At 41.1% G+C, this 17393-nt stretch overlaps 1 protein-coding gene across 1 annotated transcript in view; it reads right to left on the bottom strand.

Moving 5' to 3' along the window:
- DNAAF5 (dynein axonemal assembly factor 5) overlaps nucleotides 1-17393 on the bottom strand; it is a 125612-nt gene that overhangs the window by 21449 nt on the left and 86770 nt on the right. Inside the window, exons 8-9 of the mRNA XM_082260645.1 lie at nucleotides 17085-17253; nucleotides 2147-2294 (exon numbers count right to left, since the gene is read on the bottom strand). Of these exons, the coding sequence (XP_082116771.1) occupies nucleotides 2147-2294; nucleotides 17085-17253 (317 nt within the window). The remainder of the gene's footprint in view (nucleotides 1-2146; nucleotides 2295-17084; nucleotides 17254-17393) is intronic.

Consider the following 17393-nt stretch of genomic DNA (forward strand, 5'->3'; position numbering starts at 1 on the left):
TGACTTTGAGCCAATGGTGCCACGCTTCTGTCTCAACCAATGAGGAGGGGAGTCCCAGACAGCCGAGTCTCTCGTACAACATCGCTGGATTGAGATGGACCTCAGGTAAGTATTAGGCTGCTGCACACAGAAGGTTTTTTTTAATCTTAATGCATAGAATGTATTAAGACAAAAAAAAAACTTCTGCCTTTAGAACCACTTTAACATATGTTGGAAGCCTTGTGAATGTATAGGTGGAGTTAAATCATATTTGAAACTAAAAATGAAAAATGTAATATATTGCAGCTTGTCAGTCCTTCAAAGTAATGGTTGCATTTGTTTTCTTTTTTTCAAGCTTTTGGTCCTTTATTTACACCTGGTGGTCCTTCCAGTAGCCCACTTCCTGCCCTAGGGTGAAAATACCCCTCATTCATCATACTGCACCTATAAAGAGGTAGTGTTACTCTTGGGCAGAACTACAGAACAACCTTCCCTATTCGCCATTAGGAGGGAGAAGGTGTCTTAAGTCCTCAGAAATAGGTGATAACAGTCAGCACATGCAGAATGCTCAAGAAGTTATAAGCTCACTCATTTTTTTTTTTTTTCCGGATCATCAGGTATTTTTTTTGAAGGCATTTCAAACAGATAAATATACCATTTAAAATGTTTTTGATAGAACAGATCAAAAGGGTGCAAAAATTAAAGTTCATGGTCAGGATTTACATACATTTTAAGGTATAACTAAAAGGGGTAAAAAAGAGGAGAGGGATTAGAACACCTGTCAGGTTTTTAATGCCGACTGTTATCCTGTTACGGAAGGTCACACTTTCTATTTGTCCTGATTACTGTTATTAAAAAGAGTGAAAGTGAAAGAGAATCCCAAATTTTGAGTTGCCACCAGAACAGGAAAAAGGGAAATCTTCGAACAGGGACACTAGTTCTGGTGACAACCGGGTATTTCCTCAGTTTGAAGGGATTTCCCCACACTCTTTTGGCTACAGGAGAGGAAGTAAAGGGAAATCTTCCCAATGGGACAAACCCAAAAGTGACAAGGATTTTATCCTTCCCTTACTCTATCTAAAATTCATTGAAAAAAAGTTTTGCTTAAAGGGTAACTCCATTTTCGTGGGGAAAAAAAAAACCAGACAAAAAATAAAAAACAATATACAACAATTGCGACACAAATCATATTGCAATTGAATGTTATTAAAAATGACCTTTCCTTTTTAATCTGCAGTGGTTGTCGTGTTCTGAAAATGCAATGCAATATGGCTACCTGGAGCTGTTCTGTACACCGAATGTGTACTGACCACACCCCAGAAATAATTTCCTGCTTGTGTGATTGGCTCACCAATTTTCCCAGAAGTCTGCACTAAGATACAAGTCAGATTTCTGGCATCCTCTGCAACAGAAATGTCATTTTTGGTGAGATACTGCCAATAGGAACACAATTAAAGGGATGCAGGCCCAGCAGCTTTCCTCCTTAGAGCCCTGCAGCTGCCACAGCTGACGGATAATTATGAAACCACTCCCATTCGACCCACTCAGCACAGAGAAGCAAACAATGATTGCCTCAGAATACCAAAGTTTGTTAAAATCCCTGCAATGTACAGAGATCACCCAGAGGGGAACGTTTTTTTTCTCAACAAAAGTGGAGTTACGCTTTAAGTTCTACAAGAACAGTATGGAGGATGTTGATGGCAGGACAGAACAAAATCAGTAAGATTGCACTGCCCCATCAGCACGTTGTACTGCTAAACTACAGTAGGAAGAAAAAGAGGAGAAGAAAGACGAGATATGCATAAGAAAAAAGGACGTTGCATTTAAAATAGGTATAGGTAAAAAAAGTAGTATTTAAGTTAGATCAGCCTTATTAGGGTGTCCTTGGTAAACATCTGCTTCTGTAAGGGGTGCATTTTTAATTAAACACTGACATACCCATTTCAGCTATGCATTCGACTGTCTGCCTGGAGGTCTACTTTAGGAGACATGCTTGTGTTCTGTTTTCCTTTAGTTTGTTAATTAACATTTCTGTGTAGGACTAGGACAGAACAATACGTCTTTCAAGCATTCCTGTCTGCAATATTCTATAATGAGCGCCCAAAACTCTATGAATGAGAGCTTATTGTTTTCTACTGTAAAGGAAGTGCTGTGGAACTCTACAAACCCTTTAGAGTTGACACTTTCACTGGGTTTTAGAAGAAGTTTTGACAACATGGTGAACACTTTCAGACGCATTTGAGGATCTTTGGTTGTTTGAAGGCAGGTTTTCAACACTGGCATTAACTGATTTAGATGCTCTCCAATGACAGGGCCTGAAAAAGATAGAATTATAATAAAGTTACTAGGTGCATACATAGACACCGGGGTCATGCGCTCATCTGTTGCCCTTAACAACATTCATAGATATTTGTTGCAGAAGCTATAAGTTGGTGACCAGAACTATTATAGCACAGCATATTTCTAGTAAACACATATTTTAAGTTAATATTGCAGTTTATCCTAAGGATTTTTGGTGTAACTATCACATTTTTAGGTTTGCCCTTCCATAGGTTAGTATTACATAGAGATTTGTACAGTACCCACTAGAGGGAGCAATATATTAGTCTCAGTCAACCTCCTTGCATTATTATAGTGATAACATACCACATATACCAAAGTGGGAATGTATTATATTCAATGAGCCAGCTAACTCAAAGACTTGCATTCTAAAAAAAAAAAGAGCAGTAATGCCCAATCATTGTGTAGCATGGCAAGACAAGAACAACCCATGTATGAAACATAAAAACTGGATACCCCCAGGTCATATTTAAGGCTGAAGTTCAGGCAAACTGATAGAAAACACAAAAAAAAAAAAAAAGAAAAAAAAGGCATATACTGTATCAGAGCTGTTTAACCTACTAAAAGATTTGTACCCTACCCTGTGACTGGACAGTGAAGAAAGAAGGAGGGGACTGATGAGTTCATCTCTCTGTCACTCTGCTCATACCTTCAATCAGTATGTTTCCTGCACTACAACACAACACATCTGATTTGCTCATTGTGCTGTTTTCTCCCTCCCCATCTCTGAGCTCTGCTGTACAGGGGGCTGATGCCAAGTCAAATTAAGGCATTTACAACTGCTTCCATAGAAAAATACATTTAATGATGGATTAAGGATTACAAAATTGCAATAATTTGTGTCTTTTATGTCTACCTGGAGTTCAGATTTATTTATAAAATCAAAAGGGACTCCCAAAAGTCTGAACCTATAGGAAAAGTTAGACTTGCAGGTAACTTGATTTCCAGGAGCCTTTCAGGACAGCACCTGAGAGATGGCTCCTTCCACTTGCCAACAGGAAACGCCACTTCCACCAAACTTTAAAAGGAGGCTTCTCCCCACAGCTCATCAGTTGTAGTAGACTAACTCCAGCCCAGGCTGGAACACAATCATCATATGGTTAATAACAGCAAAAAAGCAAGGGCGGGTCGTTGCTGTCCTGAAAAATTCCTGGAAAACCAGTTACCGGTAAGTCTAACTTGGATTTTCCCTAAACAACTTTCAGGACAGCACCTGAGAGGATAAACAAGACTTACCAACAGCCTGAAGGACCTTTGTGCCAAAAGCCTGATCCCTGCTGACAGAAGGACCAGTCTGTAATGACGGACAAACATAAGATAACTTGACTACGTAGCGGCCTTACAAATTTGATATGGGGTGGCACCAGCTTTTTCTGCCCATGTAGTGGCAAGAGCGCTAGTAGAGTGTGCTCAAAATTCTCAGCAGGGGAGATCATTCCATGTGGGACTAAGTTTCCAAAATAGCCGATTTAAGCCACCTAGCAATTGACTCTTAAGATGCCTGGTGGCCCTTTTTGTTGCCTGAAAAAAGAACAGAATCTGAAGACCTAAAGCCCCTTGTTACCTCCAGGTAAGGTAATAAAATTATTTTCACATCTAGATTGTGAAAAACTCTCTCCTTACCCCTGAAGGGTTAGAACAAAAAGTTGGTAGGATAAGATTCTGAGACCAGTTTTGAACCAACGTTACCTTTGGCAAAAAACCTGGATCCATCTTAAGTATAATTCTATCTGGTAGTGCGTGCAGTTCACGGACTCTTCTTGCGGATGTAATCGCAACTAAAAATACCATCTTGATAAGAATCCTCAAAGAAATTGGATTCTAAAGTTTCAAAAGGCGGCTTTGTGAAGGCATGAAGAACCATTGACAAATCCCACTTAGGAAAATGTTTAGCAGGCGCTGGTCGGGAACAAGAAGTGCCCTTTAAAAAAATCTTGCGACCAAGGCTTCTGAAGAAATTGGTCTCTCCCGGAAAACTTCTAAGGCGGCCACTTGCACCTTAAGAGTACTAACTGCCAGACCTCTGTCTGCACCATTCTGTAGGAATTCCAACACTGACACAATATCTTCCAAGGTTCGATTTGTCAAATGACACCAGGCATTATAGACCTTCCAAACATTAGCGTAAATAGCTCTAGTTACTTTCTTCCTACTAGAAAACAAAGTGGTTACTAGAGGTTCTGAAAATCCCTTACACTTTATTAGCTGCTCCTCAGACACCAGGCAGTGAGGCTTAGCCTGGCTACATCCGGCTGACATACTGGGCCTTGAAGTAATACTGTAAATCATGTTTGAAAGGATGCTGCCAGAATGGTTTGACTGCAATTTGTAGAATGGTTGGTGGAGAGCCAGGCTCTCTTTGGCCAGAATGGAGTAATCAGAATTACCAACACGCTTTTTTTTCTGTATCTTTCTTAATACCAGTGGAATTAGCTGAAAAAGGGGGAAAAGCATAACCCAGATGAAATGTCCAAGGATGTGCCAAGGCATCTATCCCGAGAGAACCGTCCTCTCGGCAGAGACAAAAGAATTGAGGGAGCTGTGTGTTTTCTCTTGATGCAAACAGGTCCACCTGTGGTTGCTCCCAAGTCCTGGTGATTAATGAAAATATTTTTGGATTCGAGCTTCAATCTGCTTCCTGAATTTGCAGTCTGCTCAAAAAATCTGCCACACCGTTTAACGTGCCTTTGAGATTGACCGCTGATGAGGAACGCAAGTGACTTTCCGCCCACTCCAGGATTTTTGTTGACAGCAACTGAAGGGCCTTGCTTCTCGTGCCCCCTTATTTGTTCAAGTAAGCCGTGGCAGCGGTGTTGTCTGATAAAATCTGCACATGGGACCCCTGGAGGTTTGGAGAGAAGGCAGTCAAAGCTAAGGCGACTGACTGCCTTTAACTGTCTACAGTTTGAGGACCGCATTGCCTCAGCTCAGGGACCAAACTCCTTGTGCCAGATTCTGATCCCAGTGGGCCCCTTATCCTGACATGCTGGCATCTGTTGTCACTCTTCTTTCGATCGGAAAGGCCCAAAGTAAGCCTTTTGACAAATCGATTGATTCCTCCTCCACCAAAGGGTCTTTTTGACCCTGGTGGGGATCTTTACCTTTGCTTCTAGGGTTTCTGGACTGTGATCCCATACCTTCAGCAGGAAACTGGAGTGGCCTGAAATGGAGCCTTGCCCATTGAATGGGCGACATCTTCTGATTTGTCTGAAGCATAGCTACTACATTCTGAATTTAGTTTTTCTTCTCTTCTGGAACAAAGGTTCTTTGCTCTACTGAATTTATCTGGTAATCCAGAAACTGTACTCGCTGAGCTGGAGTGAAGTTTGACTTTTGAAGGTTCACAATCCAACCCAGGGTTTCCAAGTGACTGCAGGCCTTTCCCAGGTCTTCTTGCAATCTTTCCCTGGATGGAGCTAAGAAGAGGAGGTTGTCTAGATATAGGATTACTGAGACTCCTTGAAGGGGAGAGAGGAGCAAGGCCTTCTACCATTACCTTTGAAAAAATCAGTGGGGCAGATGAAAGGCCGAAATGAAGGGCTTTGAATTGTTGATGCAGGACTTCCTTCCCCATATCCACCGCCAACCTCAGGAATGTTTGGGACTGAGGGGCTACAGGAATATGTAGGTAAGCATCTCTTAAGTCGATCGATGCCATGAATCATTCTTTGGTCAACGGATTCTGAACAGTGAAGATCGAGCCCATACGAAATCTTCTGTACAGGACTGACTTGTTCAGCGGCTTTAAGTTGAGGATGAGACAAAAACTCCGGGCTCCTTAACAACCACCTGCTCGTATCCATAACAACCAATAAATAGCTGGTTAAGGAGCCGGCCCCAACGGCATCTTTAACAACCAGCTATTAATGGCTTATGCGCTGCATGCAATGCATTTAAAATGCACTATGCTTTTTAAAAAAATAACTCTCTACTGTGAAAGGGCCCTAAATGCCTAAATCTATGGCCTTGGACTTTTTGACACTTGTGTATACATTGAACATAAGAACATTTAATATTTCTTGACCACTTATAAGCAATATAAGTTATTGGCAAAATAAATGATAATGGTATCTTTAGCCATAATTCCGGTACCGTTTTTTTTTCTGCAGACGGCCAGCTTTCTCGTGAAACCGGTCCGAGCAGTTCAAAAGCGGCGGGAAGGGATGTCGTTGTTGCCCCCCTGCCGGTGTTTCTTGGGCTTACCATTACGTTGCTTCCCTGAGAAATGATCTGACGGTGCAGCTTGCTACTCCCATAGGTGATTAGCACAATGAGCGACTCTATGACTTTGGAGGACCTGAGCGACATCATGACGTCACTTCCAGTCCCAGCTGGAAGAAATGTTTTTTTCCTAAAGCGAAAGATCACATTTTTTTACATTTTTTTTAGATCTTTTTAAAAGATGAACTTACAATAGGGTAAACACTGTCGGAGAGGCTGGAGGCCATCCGAGAGTACGTCCAAAAAGGGAACTGAGGGAGTAAGGATTCGGCACCCGACCGGGGCGCAAGGTCCACAAACAATAGGTGCATTGCCATTTGAGGTCATAAAGGGCTGTATTGGGAAATGTTCAAGGAAAGCGTTAGTATTAGGCTAGACCAAATTAATACAAAGGTAAAATACTCGGCCCAAAACCAGAGATAATGTGGCATAAGATGGGCTATATTAGCATATGTATAAAGTTTGTTGACCTTGCGCCCCGGTCGGGTGCCGAATCCTTACTCCCTCAGTTCCCTTTTTGGACGTACTCTCGGATGGCCTCCAGCCTCTCCGACAGTGTTTACCCTATTGTAAGTTCATCTTTACATATTTTTTTCAATTTTTCAACCCCTTTTTTGGATGCTATACCAAACATGTCATATCTTCTAGAGACCGAAATGTGCCTGCTCCTGAGGAAGTGAACCATGTTTCACGAAACACGTAGAGCTTAAGAGGCCTTTTCAATTGATTACCAATATACAGCATGCATCCAATCAACATTCACATCTTACATTTGTTGGTCTTATTGTTCAATGTGTGTATAATTTATTATGATTGTATCATGGTATTCATGTGCATATTGTATACATCCCCTTTGATTTTATGAAGATTCAATGTACCAATGTTTATGTGCTATAGAACATGTCAATAAATACGTGATGATTTATCATATGCTTCCTTATGCTTACCAGCAGTTGTATATGCATTACCCATACATCATCATGTACACACTGGCCACACCTCATACAAAGTCCCACGTTTTTAGTTTTGAACACTATGTGTTCCCCATTATTCTATGTTGATCATAATAGGGATGGAGACTCTATTGCACGAGTCTCATTTAACCACTTCAACCCTGCTCACATTGCTGCTACTGCGGCAATGTGGCACGATCCCGTCCAGCGATGTAGACCTATGTCGCTGGACTCTGCCCCTTGTGGGCGGCGCTCGCGCGCCGCCGGAGGCTTGCTCCCGCTGTGTTCAGTCACAGCGGGAGTCGGGCCAGGGGAGGAGCAGCGGCGATCGCCGCTGCTCTGCCCCGATCGTCGGGGAATCGAGTGAGGAGATCCGCCCGCTTGTGTAAACAGAGCGGGCGGATCTCCTAAGCGACAGGGACTGACAGATCGGAGTGTTCAGCATAGCTGAACATCCGATCTGTCCTTCTGTCACTCAGTCACCTCCCCCCCCCCCCCCCCACACGTCAGTAAGCACCAGGCATACATTAACCCCTCCCTCTCCAATAAAATTAACCCCTTCCCTGCCAGTGTCATTTTTACAGTAACAGTGCATATATATAGCACTGATTACTGCAGTAATGTCACTGGTACCCCCAAAAGTGTCAAAAATGTCAGTCAAGGGTCCGATTTGTCCGCCGCAATGTCGCAGTCCCGCAAGAAAAAAATCGCAGATCGCCGCCATTACGCGTTAAAAAAAAAAAAACACCAAAAACGACAGAAATCTTTCCCGTAGTTAGTAAACGCAATAACTTTTGCGCAAACCAATCAAAATACGCTTATCGTGATTTTTTTTTACCAAACATAGGTAGCAGAAAACAAATTGGCCAAAAATTTAAAAAAAATTTGATTTTTACATTTTTTTTGGGGGGGGGGGGGTTTCATATAAAAAAAATGTTAAAAATATTGTTATTTTTTCAAAATAAACGCTTTTTTTTTGTTTATAGTGCAAAAAGTAAAAAGCGCACAGGTGATCAAATACCACCAAAAGAAAGCTCTGTTTGTGGGAAAAAAAGGACGTAAATTTCGTTTGGGTACGGCGTCGCACGACCGCGCAATTGTCAGTTAAAGTCGCACAGCGCCGAATCGCAAAAAGTGGCCTGGACGTAAGACAGCAAAATCCTCTGGTGGTAAAGTGGTTAAAGTCCCACTCTCCCTTCCTTCCCTATTTGTCTTATCCCCGATCCTCCCCATTTTTTCCTTATATCCTTTTTGAACAACATTTTGGTAAGCAGTTTGTTTTGCTTGTCCTGTCCTCGATGGAGTTGTGGAAATCTGGGCGATTCCTTTGTTGCCCAGAAGAATATTGTTTAAAATGTCCACGTTTTCAGCACTGAAATCACCACCGAGTAAAACACTGGGACTGTGGATGGGCTGTTCTATACTTTTTCCCACCTGTCGTGTCATAGTCATGGTCACTATTCTTGTGCACTTTATTTCAGAATGTTTTTTCACTCTATTTTGAATGTTTTCATTTGATTAAAAAATTGTTTAGCACTGCTCATCTATGATTATGAACACTTGCATTTTCCTTCAACAAATTGGTGCTAGCAACTTAAAGAGGTTGTAAACCCTTTTTTTTTTTCTTTTTCAATCTGCAAGAGAAACACATAATGAGAATTATGAAATACTTACCTTAGAACGAGCCCCCGCCGTGCCGCCCGCTTAGCTGGATGACGGGCGACATGTCCAGTCGCGGGTGCCGACAGTCACGGCACGGGTCTCTGGAGAAACGGCACTAGCGGCCGTTCCTTCAGAGCGCATGCGCCAGTGACGTCACTGGATGCATCTAAGGTAAATATCTCCTAAAACGGTGCATGTTTAGGAGAAATTTACAGTACCTATAGGTAAGCCTTATTATAGGCTTACCTATAGGTACAAGTGTCAGAGGAGGGTTTACTTCCTCTTTAAAAAAAAAAAAAAAAAATGATTAGCCTAAGTGCAGGGGATATTTGGTTTTTATTTGACTTAAAGTCCTGTAATTTGCAAGGTGGGGCCTCCATATTGGACTTGTTTTTCCAGCACATCCCACAGATGCTCGATGGACTGAGATCTGGAGAATTTAAAGGCCAAGTCAACACCTCAAACTCACTGTTGTGTTCCTCAAACTATTCTTGAACCATTTTTGTAGTATAGCAGGGCTCATTATCCTGCTGAAAGAGGCCACTGCCATTAGGGAATACCGATTCCAAAAAGCGGTGTACTTGTGACATCCACATGAATGGCAGGACCCAAGATTTCCCAGCAGAACATTGCTCAAAGCATGACACTTGCTTTCTTCCCACAGAGCATCCCACTACCATCTCTTCCCCAGATAAGTAATGCACACAGCCATCTACATGCTGTAAAAGAAATTATGATTAATCAGACCAGACCAAATTCTTTCATTGCTCTGTGGTCCAGTTTTAATGCTTACATGCCCATTGTATGTGCTTTTGGCTGTGGACACGGGTCAGCATGGGCACCCTGACCAATGTGTGGCTACACAGCCCCAAACATCACCCCAATTGTAATATCCATTTTTTCTGCTTTTAACACATTACCTACATAGATAACATGTTTACTTGCCGTCTAATACATACCACCAACTTTCACATGCCATTGTAACAAGATAATTAAAGTTATTCACCTTACCTGTCAGTGATTTTAATGTTATGGCTGATCAGTGTAGTTTTTCTAGGTGTCTTTAGTCTAGTAATGTCATGGGTCCTCTCTCCAGCAGCGGTTGAGTCAAAATGCTGCAGAGAGTAGTGCCATGTACTGATGTGGCGCTACTCTCTTCACAATTACCCTTTAAGCCTGTATCTCCTGTATGCATTTCCATGCTTAATTTTCAAATTCGTACTGGAGAGTAATATCAGAGCATACGGGTCATACTAAATAAAAGCCTATGATAAAGCAGCTCATATATTCTGCTCTCCAGTGGCCCCTGTCTCATACCTTTTCAATGTTCCAGAGCTGCAGCTTCTATAAGACTTTTTTTGTATTTGACACTTCTGGGAGTGTCATTTGCCTGTGTCCTGTGCCATGTATTGTGGTTCCAGTCTCCAGTCCACGCCTAAGTAACTATTGTGTTCTGTAGTAACAGGAGTTGAAGCATCAAACCACAGCAGGTGGTGGGTGGCAGAGTCATGCAACAGTGCTACAAGTGTGCAATGCAGAAGAGACTGCAACGCTTGGAAGGAAGGAAGGAAGAAGACACAGGCCTCTGGAGAGCCAAGGATAAGTGTTCTATAGCAGGGACTTCGTGATAATAATATTTTCAGTCTGACAGGGTTGCTTTACTAGTACATATACATTCAGAAAGGCAGGGCTGAGAATAGGCTTCTAAGACAAAGAACATTGGGGAGTAATTAGTGAAATTTATCTTCATCTTGTGATGTTTGGGAAACAGGAACGGCATAGCATGGCAGAAATACAGGTATCTGCCCTTGAGCAAAACGGCCAGGGATTCCTAAGACACCATGTACATGTTAGGATAAACAATGCCACAAAGAACATATTGTATGATTAATGTGTATTGCAGGATGGATTGCTGCAAGACAGGGGTTAAAGAGCAGCTTCAAAAATATTTTAAAAGAAGGGCAGATGTAGGGCATGCTAGTTTCACATGGAGTAGTATATACTGCTATGTCTATTGGAACAGTTTAATAGGTGGCTAGACTACCAATTAATTTAATGGAGAACAATACTTTTACAGGCTGAAATGCAGGCAAACTTCATTTGAGCAATTCTTGATCTATTTGATCAAATGTTCATTTCTCGTTAATTTTTTTAATAAAATGTGTCTTTTTATTCAAAGACATCTCACAATTTCAGCCAGTAAATAGTTAGCAATATTTTAATGGGAATGAAAACCCCTGTAATACATTTTGCCAAAAAGTCATACAAACTGATCATACAACACGTAAGCAGCAAATTCACTTTGAGGTCCTTGAAGTTAATTGAAACTATTGTATGTGTTTAACTTACCCCAATATCTTAATATAGGAATTACATTTAACAAAATTATCAAATACAATTAATCATATTACTACATTATAATATACGCAAAGACAGGAAATGGGGGCCCACCGGACTTTTAAGAGACACACAAAGAATATATAAAATTACACTAGTTTATTTTATAAAAATTACATAAAAAATACATACATGATACCTCAAAAGACAGAGATGATCACCAACAAAAAAAAGTAAATAAATACAAAATACATACACATAATTATTAGTCTGTTTTTGACAAATCAAAGATACTGATCAATCTGTGCTGGATGGATCTCGACGTGTTTTGCGAAAACACTATTTCGCTTCATCAGGAGAAAACACAGATATCTATCTGAAAACAAAAATATCATACATGGTGGATTTTGACCACGGCTGAAATTCCAAGCTACTGCTGTATGTGAAGGTATTTTATTTCCTCCTCCTTTTTCCCTCCTTGGTTCTCCTGTTTTTTTTTTTCTCTTCTTTTTTCATTGATCTTTGCTTCATGTATGATATTTTTGTTTTCAGATAGATATCTGTGTTTTCTCCTGATGAAGCTAAATAGTGTTTTTGCGAAACGCGTCAAGATTCATCCAGTACAGATTGATCAGTATCTTTGATTTGTCAAAAACAGACTAATAATTATGTGTATGTATTTTGTATTTACTTTTTTTGTTGATGATCATCTTTGTCTTTTGAAGTATCATTTTTATATAGTTTTTAGAAAATAAACTAATGTAATTTCATATATTCGTTGCGTGTCTATTAAAAGTCCCGTGGGCCCCCTTTTCCTGTCTTTGCGTACTTTATTGGGGACTGAGACACACCTAGATTCCACACATATTAACTCAGCACTTTTGAATTAAATTATAATATAGTTTATTATTAAAATTTAATTTGTCCCAAATATGGACAAGGTAAGCTGAACTTCAGCAAAATATAAATATACAGATCAAATCCATATATGAGAGTTTTACCTGACAAAGGAGTTCTAATTCTGTCCATCCATATGTCATATTTACACCAATCTGCACACACAGTACAGCCCCGTCTGGAAGGAAATGAGACCTGACTTTTCTCTGCAGAAGTTTAGTACACTTCTAGGTCTTCCTACCACCTCCACCCTGCCACTTGACAGTGAATGGAAAAGTAGGAAACGAATATGCTCATCTCGGTCATCTCTCCTGCCATTTGCATGCTCCCTAAAAATGCAGCACAACTGAATGGCTTCCCCTTTCCCAGTCTAAATTCTGCTGTACAGAGACTGTATTAGGCTGATACTGAATTCAATTCTTGCTTGCCTTTAAAAAAATGTCATAAATCTCTGCCTTACGTTCATCTTTAAGTCAAGCATATGATAAAAATGGACAAGGTGGGATTACTTTCCCTGAAGGCCAATCATCAATATAAGTGCAGCACTGCCCCCGTAAGGACTGCCAGATTTCACTTTGCGGGTCCACCTGGGTTACCAGCATACAATAATGACAGTTTCAAGTTCTTCTTTTCTCCTGCCTTGGCTCACTCCAATAATCAGTCCAGGGGTATTTGGTTGTTTTTGTTTTATTTTTAATGGGGATAGGAGAATGGAATAGTGGGATACAAAGTTGAGGACTCCTATCTTATGATACAGCCAGACTGTTGATTCACCCTGCCACTATGGATGAACTTGGATTGAGTCGCTTTCCCTTAAGACGACATGGTGAACTGACAATTATCTTCAGGACACTCTCACTAGCATCCTATTTCTTCTTCACTTCTGACACCCGTCCACTGACTACCCTACACTTAGGGGTGGCCCCCTCAGGTCAGGCCCCTTGGCATGAGTCCCTGTACTCACGATACTGTGGTCCCAGGGTCTCCATTGTCTCCCGTCCCAGCCAGCTCTCTTGGACCTCTGGGTTCAGCTCCTCTCGTGCATTCCTCAGGCCCCCAGGACGACCTTCTGCAACCGCATGGCACCTCTTCAGAGGAGGAGGCAGCCGTCTCCTCCCTCCAGCCAAAGACCCTGCAGCACATGTGCTCCTGGCTTTTATATAGTATCCCAGAATGCACCTAGGTGACCTGCCCTCTGCCAATCACCAGGACTGTATCAAAAGCCTATGCACCCATTTGTCAGGTTTCCTTCCACTGTCCAACATGCCTCCCTATTGGACCAGCGTGAAAAACTCTCTAGACTGAATCAATCACATACAGAGCAGACCTCACTGACAGATCTCTCTCTCTGGTAGGCAGAAAGCAATATAGATTTACCTGCAGCCCCTCTGGCAAGCAGATAGAGCTCAAAACTATACTCTCTCACTAGCACCTACTAGGAATATGCTACATAAGTAAATCCAAAGAGGCAGCGGAGGTCCTCCTAACTTGTAAAAGTTTAATTTGACACGACTCCCTCCTTGCTCCCAAGCAGCTTTTTAAAAAAAAACATATTTTAAAGTAAAAACGCTCGTATACCCTGGCAGTTCAAACGAAGCATTTGAAAATGTTAAAAACGTTTCAGCCTTGCTTCTCTATTGATCACTCATTTGTGTGATGAGTTCACACAAATGTACGGCTTTCATTGTGGAAATATGGGGGGTGTCATCACTGACATTGTTCTGGTAACCTTCTGGTTCATTGATGGTGAATATATCAGGAAAGTCAGAAGTCCTCATCTGCATACTTGTTCCAGACCATTGACATTATTTAAGAAAGCGGACGAATGCGATAGCCCGGTAGCTGGCTTTTTTAAAAGAGAGGTAAGCCTTTAGGTCTCCCTCCCCCCTTTTTTTTTTTTTTGAGAAAAAGGTACATCTTAGGTTTGATTCGTATGGCGATTATGTACCACCTGCAACAAGAATCCAGCATACTCCTGTGGCTGGATTTACAGGTTGATACAGATAGTTGTGGCTGCTCAGCCTATAAAAAGCAAAGACAGACTAACCACTAAAGGGAATTCCTGCAGCTAATTACAGATGATTGGCCCTAGGCACAAATGGCGTGCTTCAACCTTACTGCAGATAATCGCTTCATGTGCGATTATATAAAAAAAAAAACTGCAGATAGCTGTGGTGCAATACTGACTGAGAAGATTTTCCTTTTTTTTTTTTTTTTACTGAGGAATATTCAGCACTTGTTATGCTCCTGTGTGCACATACATATTGTAAATAATAGGCTACACTTTAGCTCAGTAAAAAAAAATGCTGTACTGAGCTTTTTCAAGCTGCAGTCTGCAAGACGCCTTAGGGTGTATTTATAGAGTCCTGAAACTCAGTTCAGACATATCGCTGCTTACATGTAATTTTATTCTTTGCGTTCCTTTTGCCGAAATGCATATTTTTAACGCACTGTAGCAGTTTTTACTGCATCATAAAATAAAAAAACAAAGTTGAATACCCCCATCAAGAATACTTTTTTAGACAATGTGACTAAAGGATTTTGGTCATTAAAAAAAAGACTTAAAAGCAGCCTCAAAAATGACTTTTAGGCAGATGTTACAAACGTGCGCTCACTAGAAATACACTTTTAGGTTCCCTTTAAAAGCAGGGCAGGTTAGCCAATTGGATCAGAGCCTAAATGAAATCATGGATACGCTCAGGTAACACTGTAATGCAAACAAAGGTCAACCACCAGTTTCAACACCGTTATAACTCAGCAGTTATGAATTGAAAAGGTATGCAGTTTTCTCAGACTGTATGTCAAAAAAGTAATTCTGGAGGTGCTGAAAACAGGAGGGTTTGTTAATGGACCAAATGTAGCCACTGCAGCATACATGGCTCTGTCTAGCTCAATATAGCTGATTGATATAGTCTCTTCCTGCAATGAAGAAATACAGAACCCCAACAGGTGATTACTGTCCTGAGTTGGACATTAAAGCATTTGTTACCCTAAAAAAAAAAAAAAAAATTATATATATATATATATATATATATATATATTGATCCTGTTCCCTTAAAGCATGTTATACAGTACAGTGCAGTGTAATTTGCCCCTTCTATCACCTAAAAAAACCTGGCTGATTCTGCCAATTTCTGCCCTCCCCTTTGTAAACTGACCACAATATATCATGGCTGCTGAGCCCTGACACTGTGGTCAGTTGTACATGCCTCCGTCATGCTTAGCCCTGCACTCTGCTCTCCTGTAGCTCCTCTATCCTCCTCCCCTCTCCCTGCCTGTCAGCTCAGTGTCACAGCCCGCCTGCCCCTCCTGCTGCTCAAATAACTGTTGATATGTTATATAATCCTGTTTGTTTCCTAAGCCTGTGTGCCTCTGTCTGTGTTTTATAAAAAAAATGCTGTATATACCTGATCTCAGTGTGCTGCTTGGCGATCATGTAACCAGCTGGCTCTCTCTCTCCCTCCTCCTCTCCTCCCGAGTGACGTTAGCAGGGGAATCTTGGCCCCGCCCCATGCAGTTGTCAGACGGGGAGAAGAGAGCCAGCCAGTCATGTGATCACCAAGCATGCCCCCTTTCACATGACAGTGTGTGGTAGTTCCTCTTTCCCACAGGCATTGTCACTTTTGAAATCTGCATAGCTGTGCGGAGCTCCTACAACTACAAGTCCTGTCTGACACTGCTTGTAGTTCTCAATGGAATACAAGTGCATTAATCACCACACTCGTAATCCATTGGCATCTTAAAGCCCATACCTAGGTCTACAAGAGCCTAGCATTGTAGCCATAATCCATTGACCATGGGTGCAATGCTTTCCACGCTTGTGTGTAAAAAAAAAAGAAAAAAGGTGACCTAGCCTTTAAGCACTAGTTCTTAATTGGCCATGGAATGGCTGCCATTGTCACTTTTTTTTTTTTTTTAAGTACTGCAAACAATATGTATCTGTGTGTAATGCTTTAATGTAGGTGCATAGCAGAGTACTGCAGCTGTGCTTTGGGATACAATTCACATCTACGGTGCGTTGCCAAGCACATTGGTGCACATTATAACTAGCAGTCTGTTGTGAATGAGCCCTAAATTGGTATGATCTGGCAAAATAAAAAAATTAACATTCAGTACATCTCAGCAATAAATTAACATTTCCCCATTTTTTTCTGTACAGCAAGTATCAGTTTATTTTTCCGAAATCGATTGAACATCCTTTTCCTCCCATGAGTTCACTCCTACAGATCACCTCCTTGGCGTGACGTCATCACGTACGGCAGTCGCTGCTTGTGCACGCATGCACACTGCTGTCCTAACACATCCAAACAGTTTTTGTATTGTCTGTGTGGGTTACTAGGATCACACAGGCTACAAAATCTGTGAGTCAGTGGACATGGGCAGTCAGTAAGTGTTCTAATTATCTTACCTTTTACCAAATTAGAAGTCAGAGTGGTGCCCTGGATTTTATTTAAGTTTTTTTAGAGGCTATGCATTGTCTGCTCAAACAGGAAGTTAAGAGCACACTGAAATTCTTGCAAATAAATGACTTTTTCTGTACTTGCATTTTAAAGTGATTACATGGATTAAACATGAGAAAATTGTGCAAGCATTGGGTTTATGTATTAAATAGGTTTAATTATTTTAATTTTGCTCAGACACACACGTTAATAATACAGTATAATCTGTTCCTTTAAATTGGTTCAGAATGCTTACCAGACTCTGATACAAGAACTTCATACTGGGCCCTCTCCATGGAAAAATTGGTCCATTGGTCATGACTTTGTGATGCCCACTGCATTAGCTCTTGCATGTGCTGTCTGTACAGGTCCAGGTGATCATTCAATCCTTGTATTTGAGCCAGTGACAACATCACACCTTGAACCTGTGAAGGAGGGAGCAATATATTAAAAGGTGCACAATATTTTAAGTAGAGATTTGTGGGGACCTGAGTATTCAGTATATGTTTATATTTAAAGGCCCGGCTAGTAATTTAAAGCGCATAATTTCAATTACTGGCAGATA

This window comes from Pelophylax lessonae (genome assembly GCF_965119305.1).
Source record: "Pelophylax lessonae genome assembly, chromosome: 6".
NCBI lineage: Eukaryota > Metazoa > Chordata > Amphibia > Anura > Ranidae > Pelophylax > Pelophylax lessonae.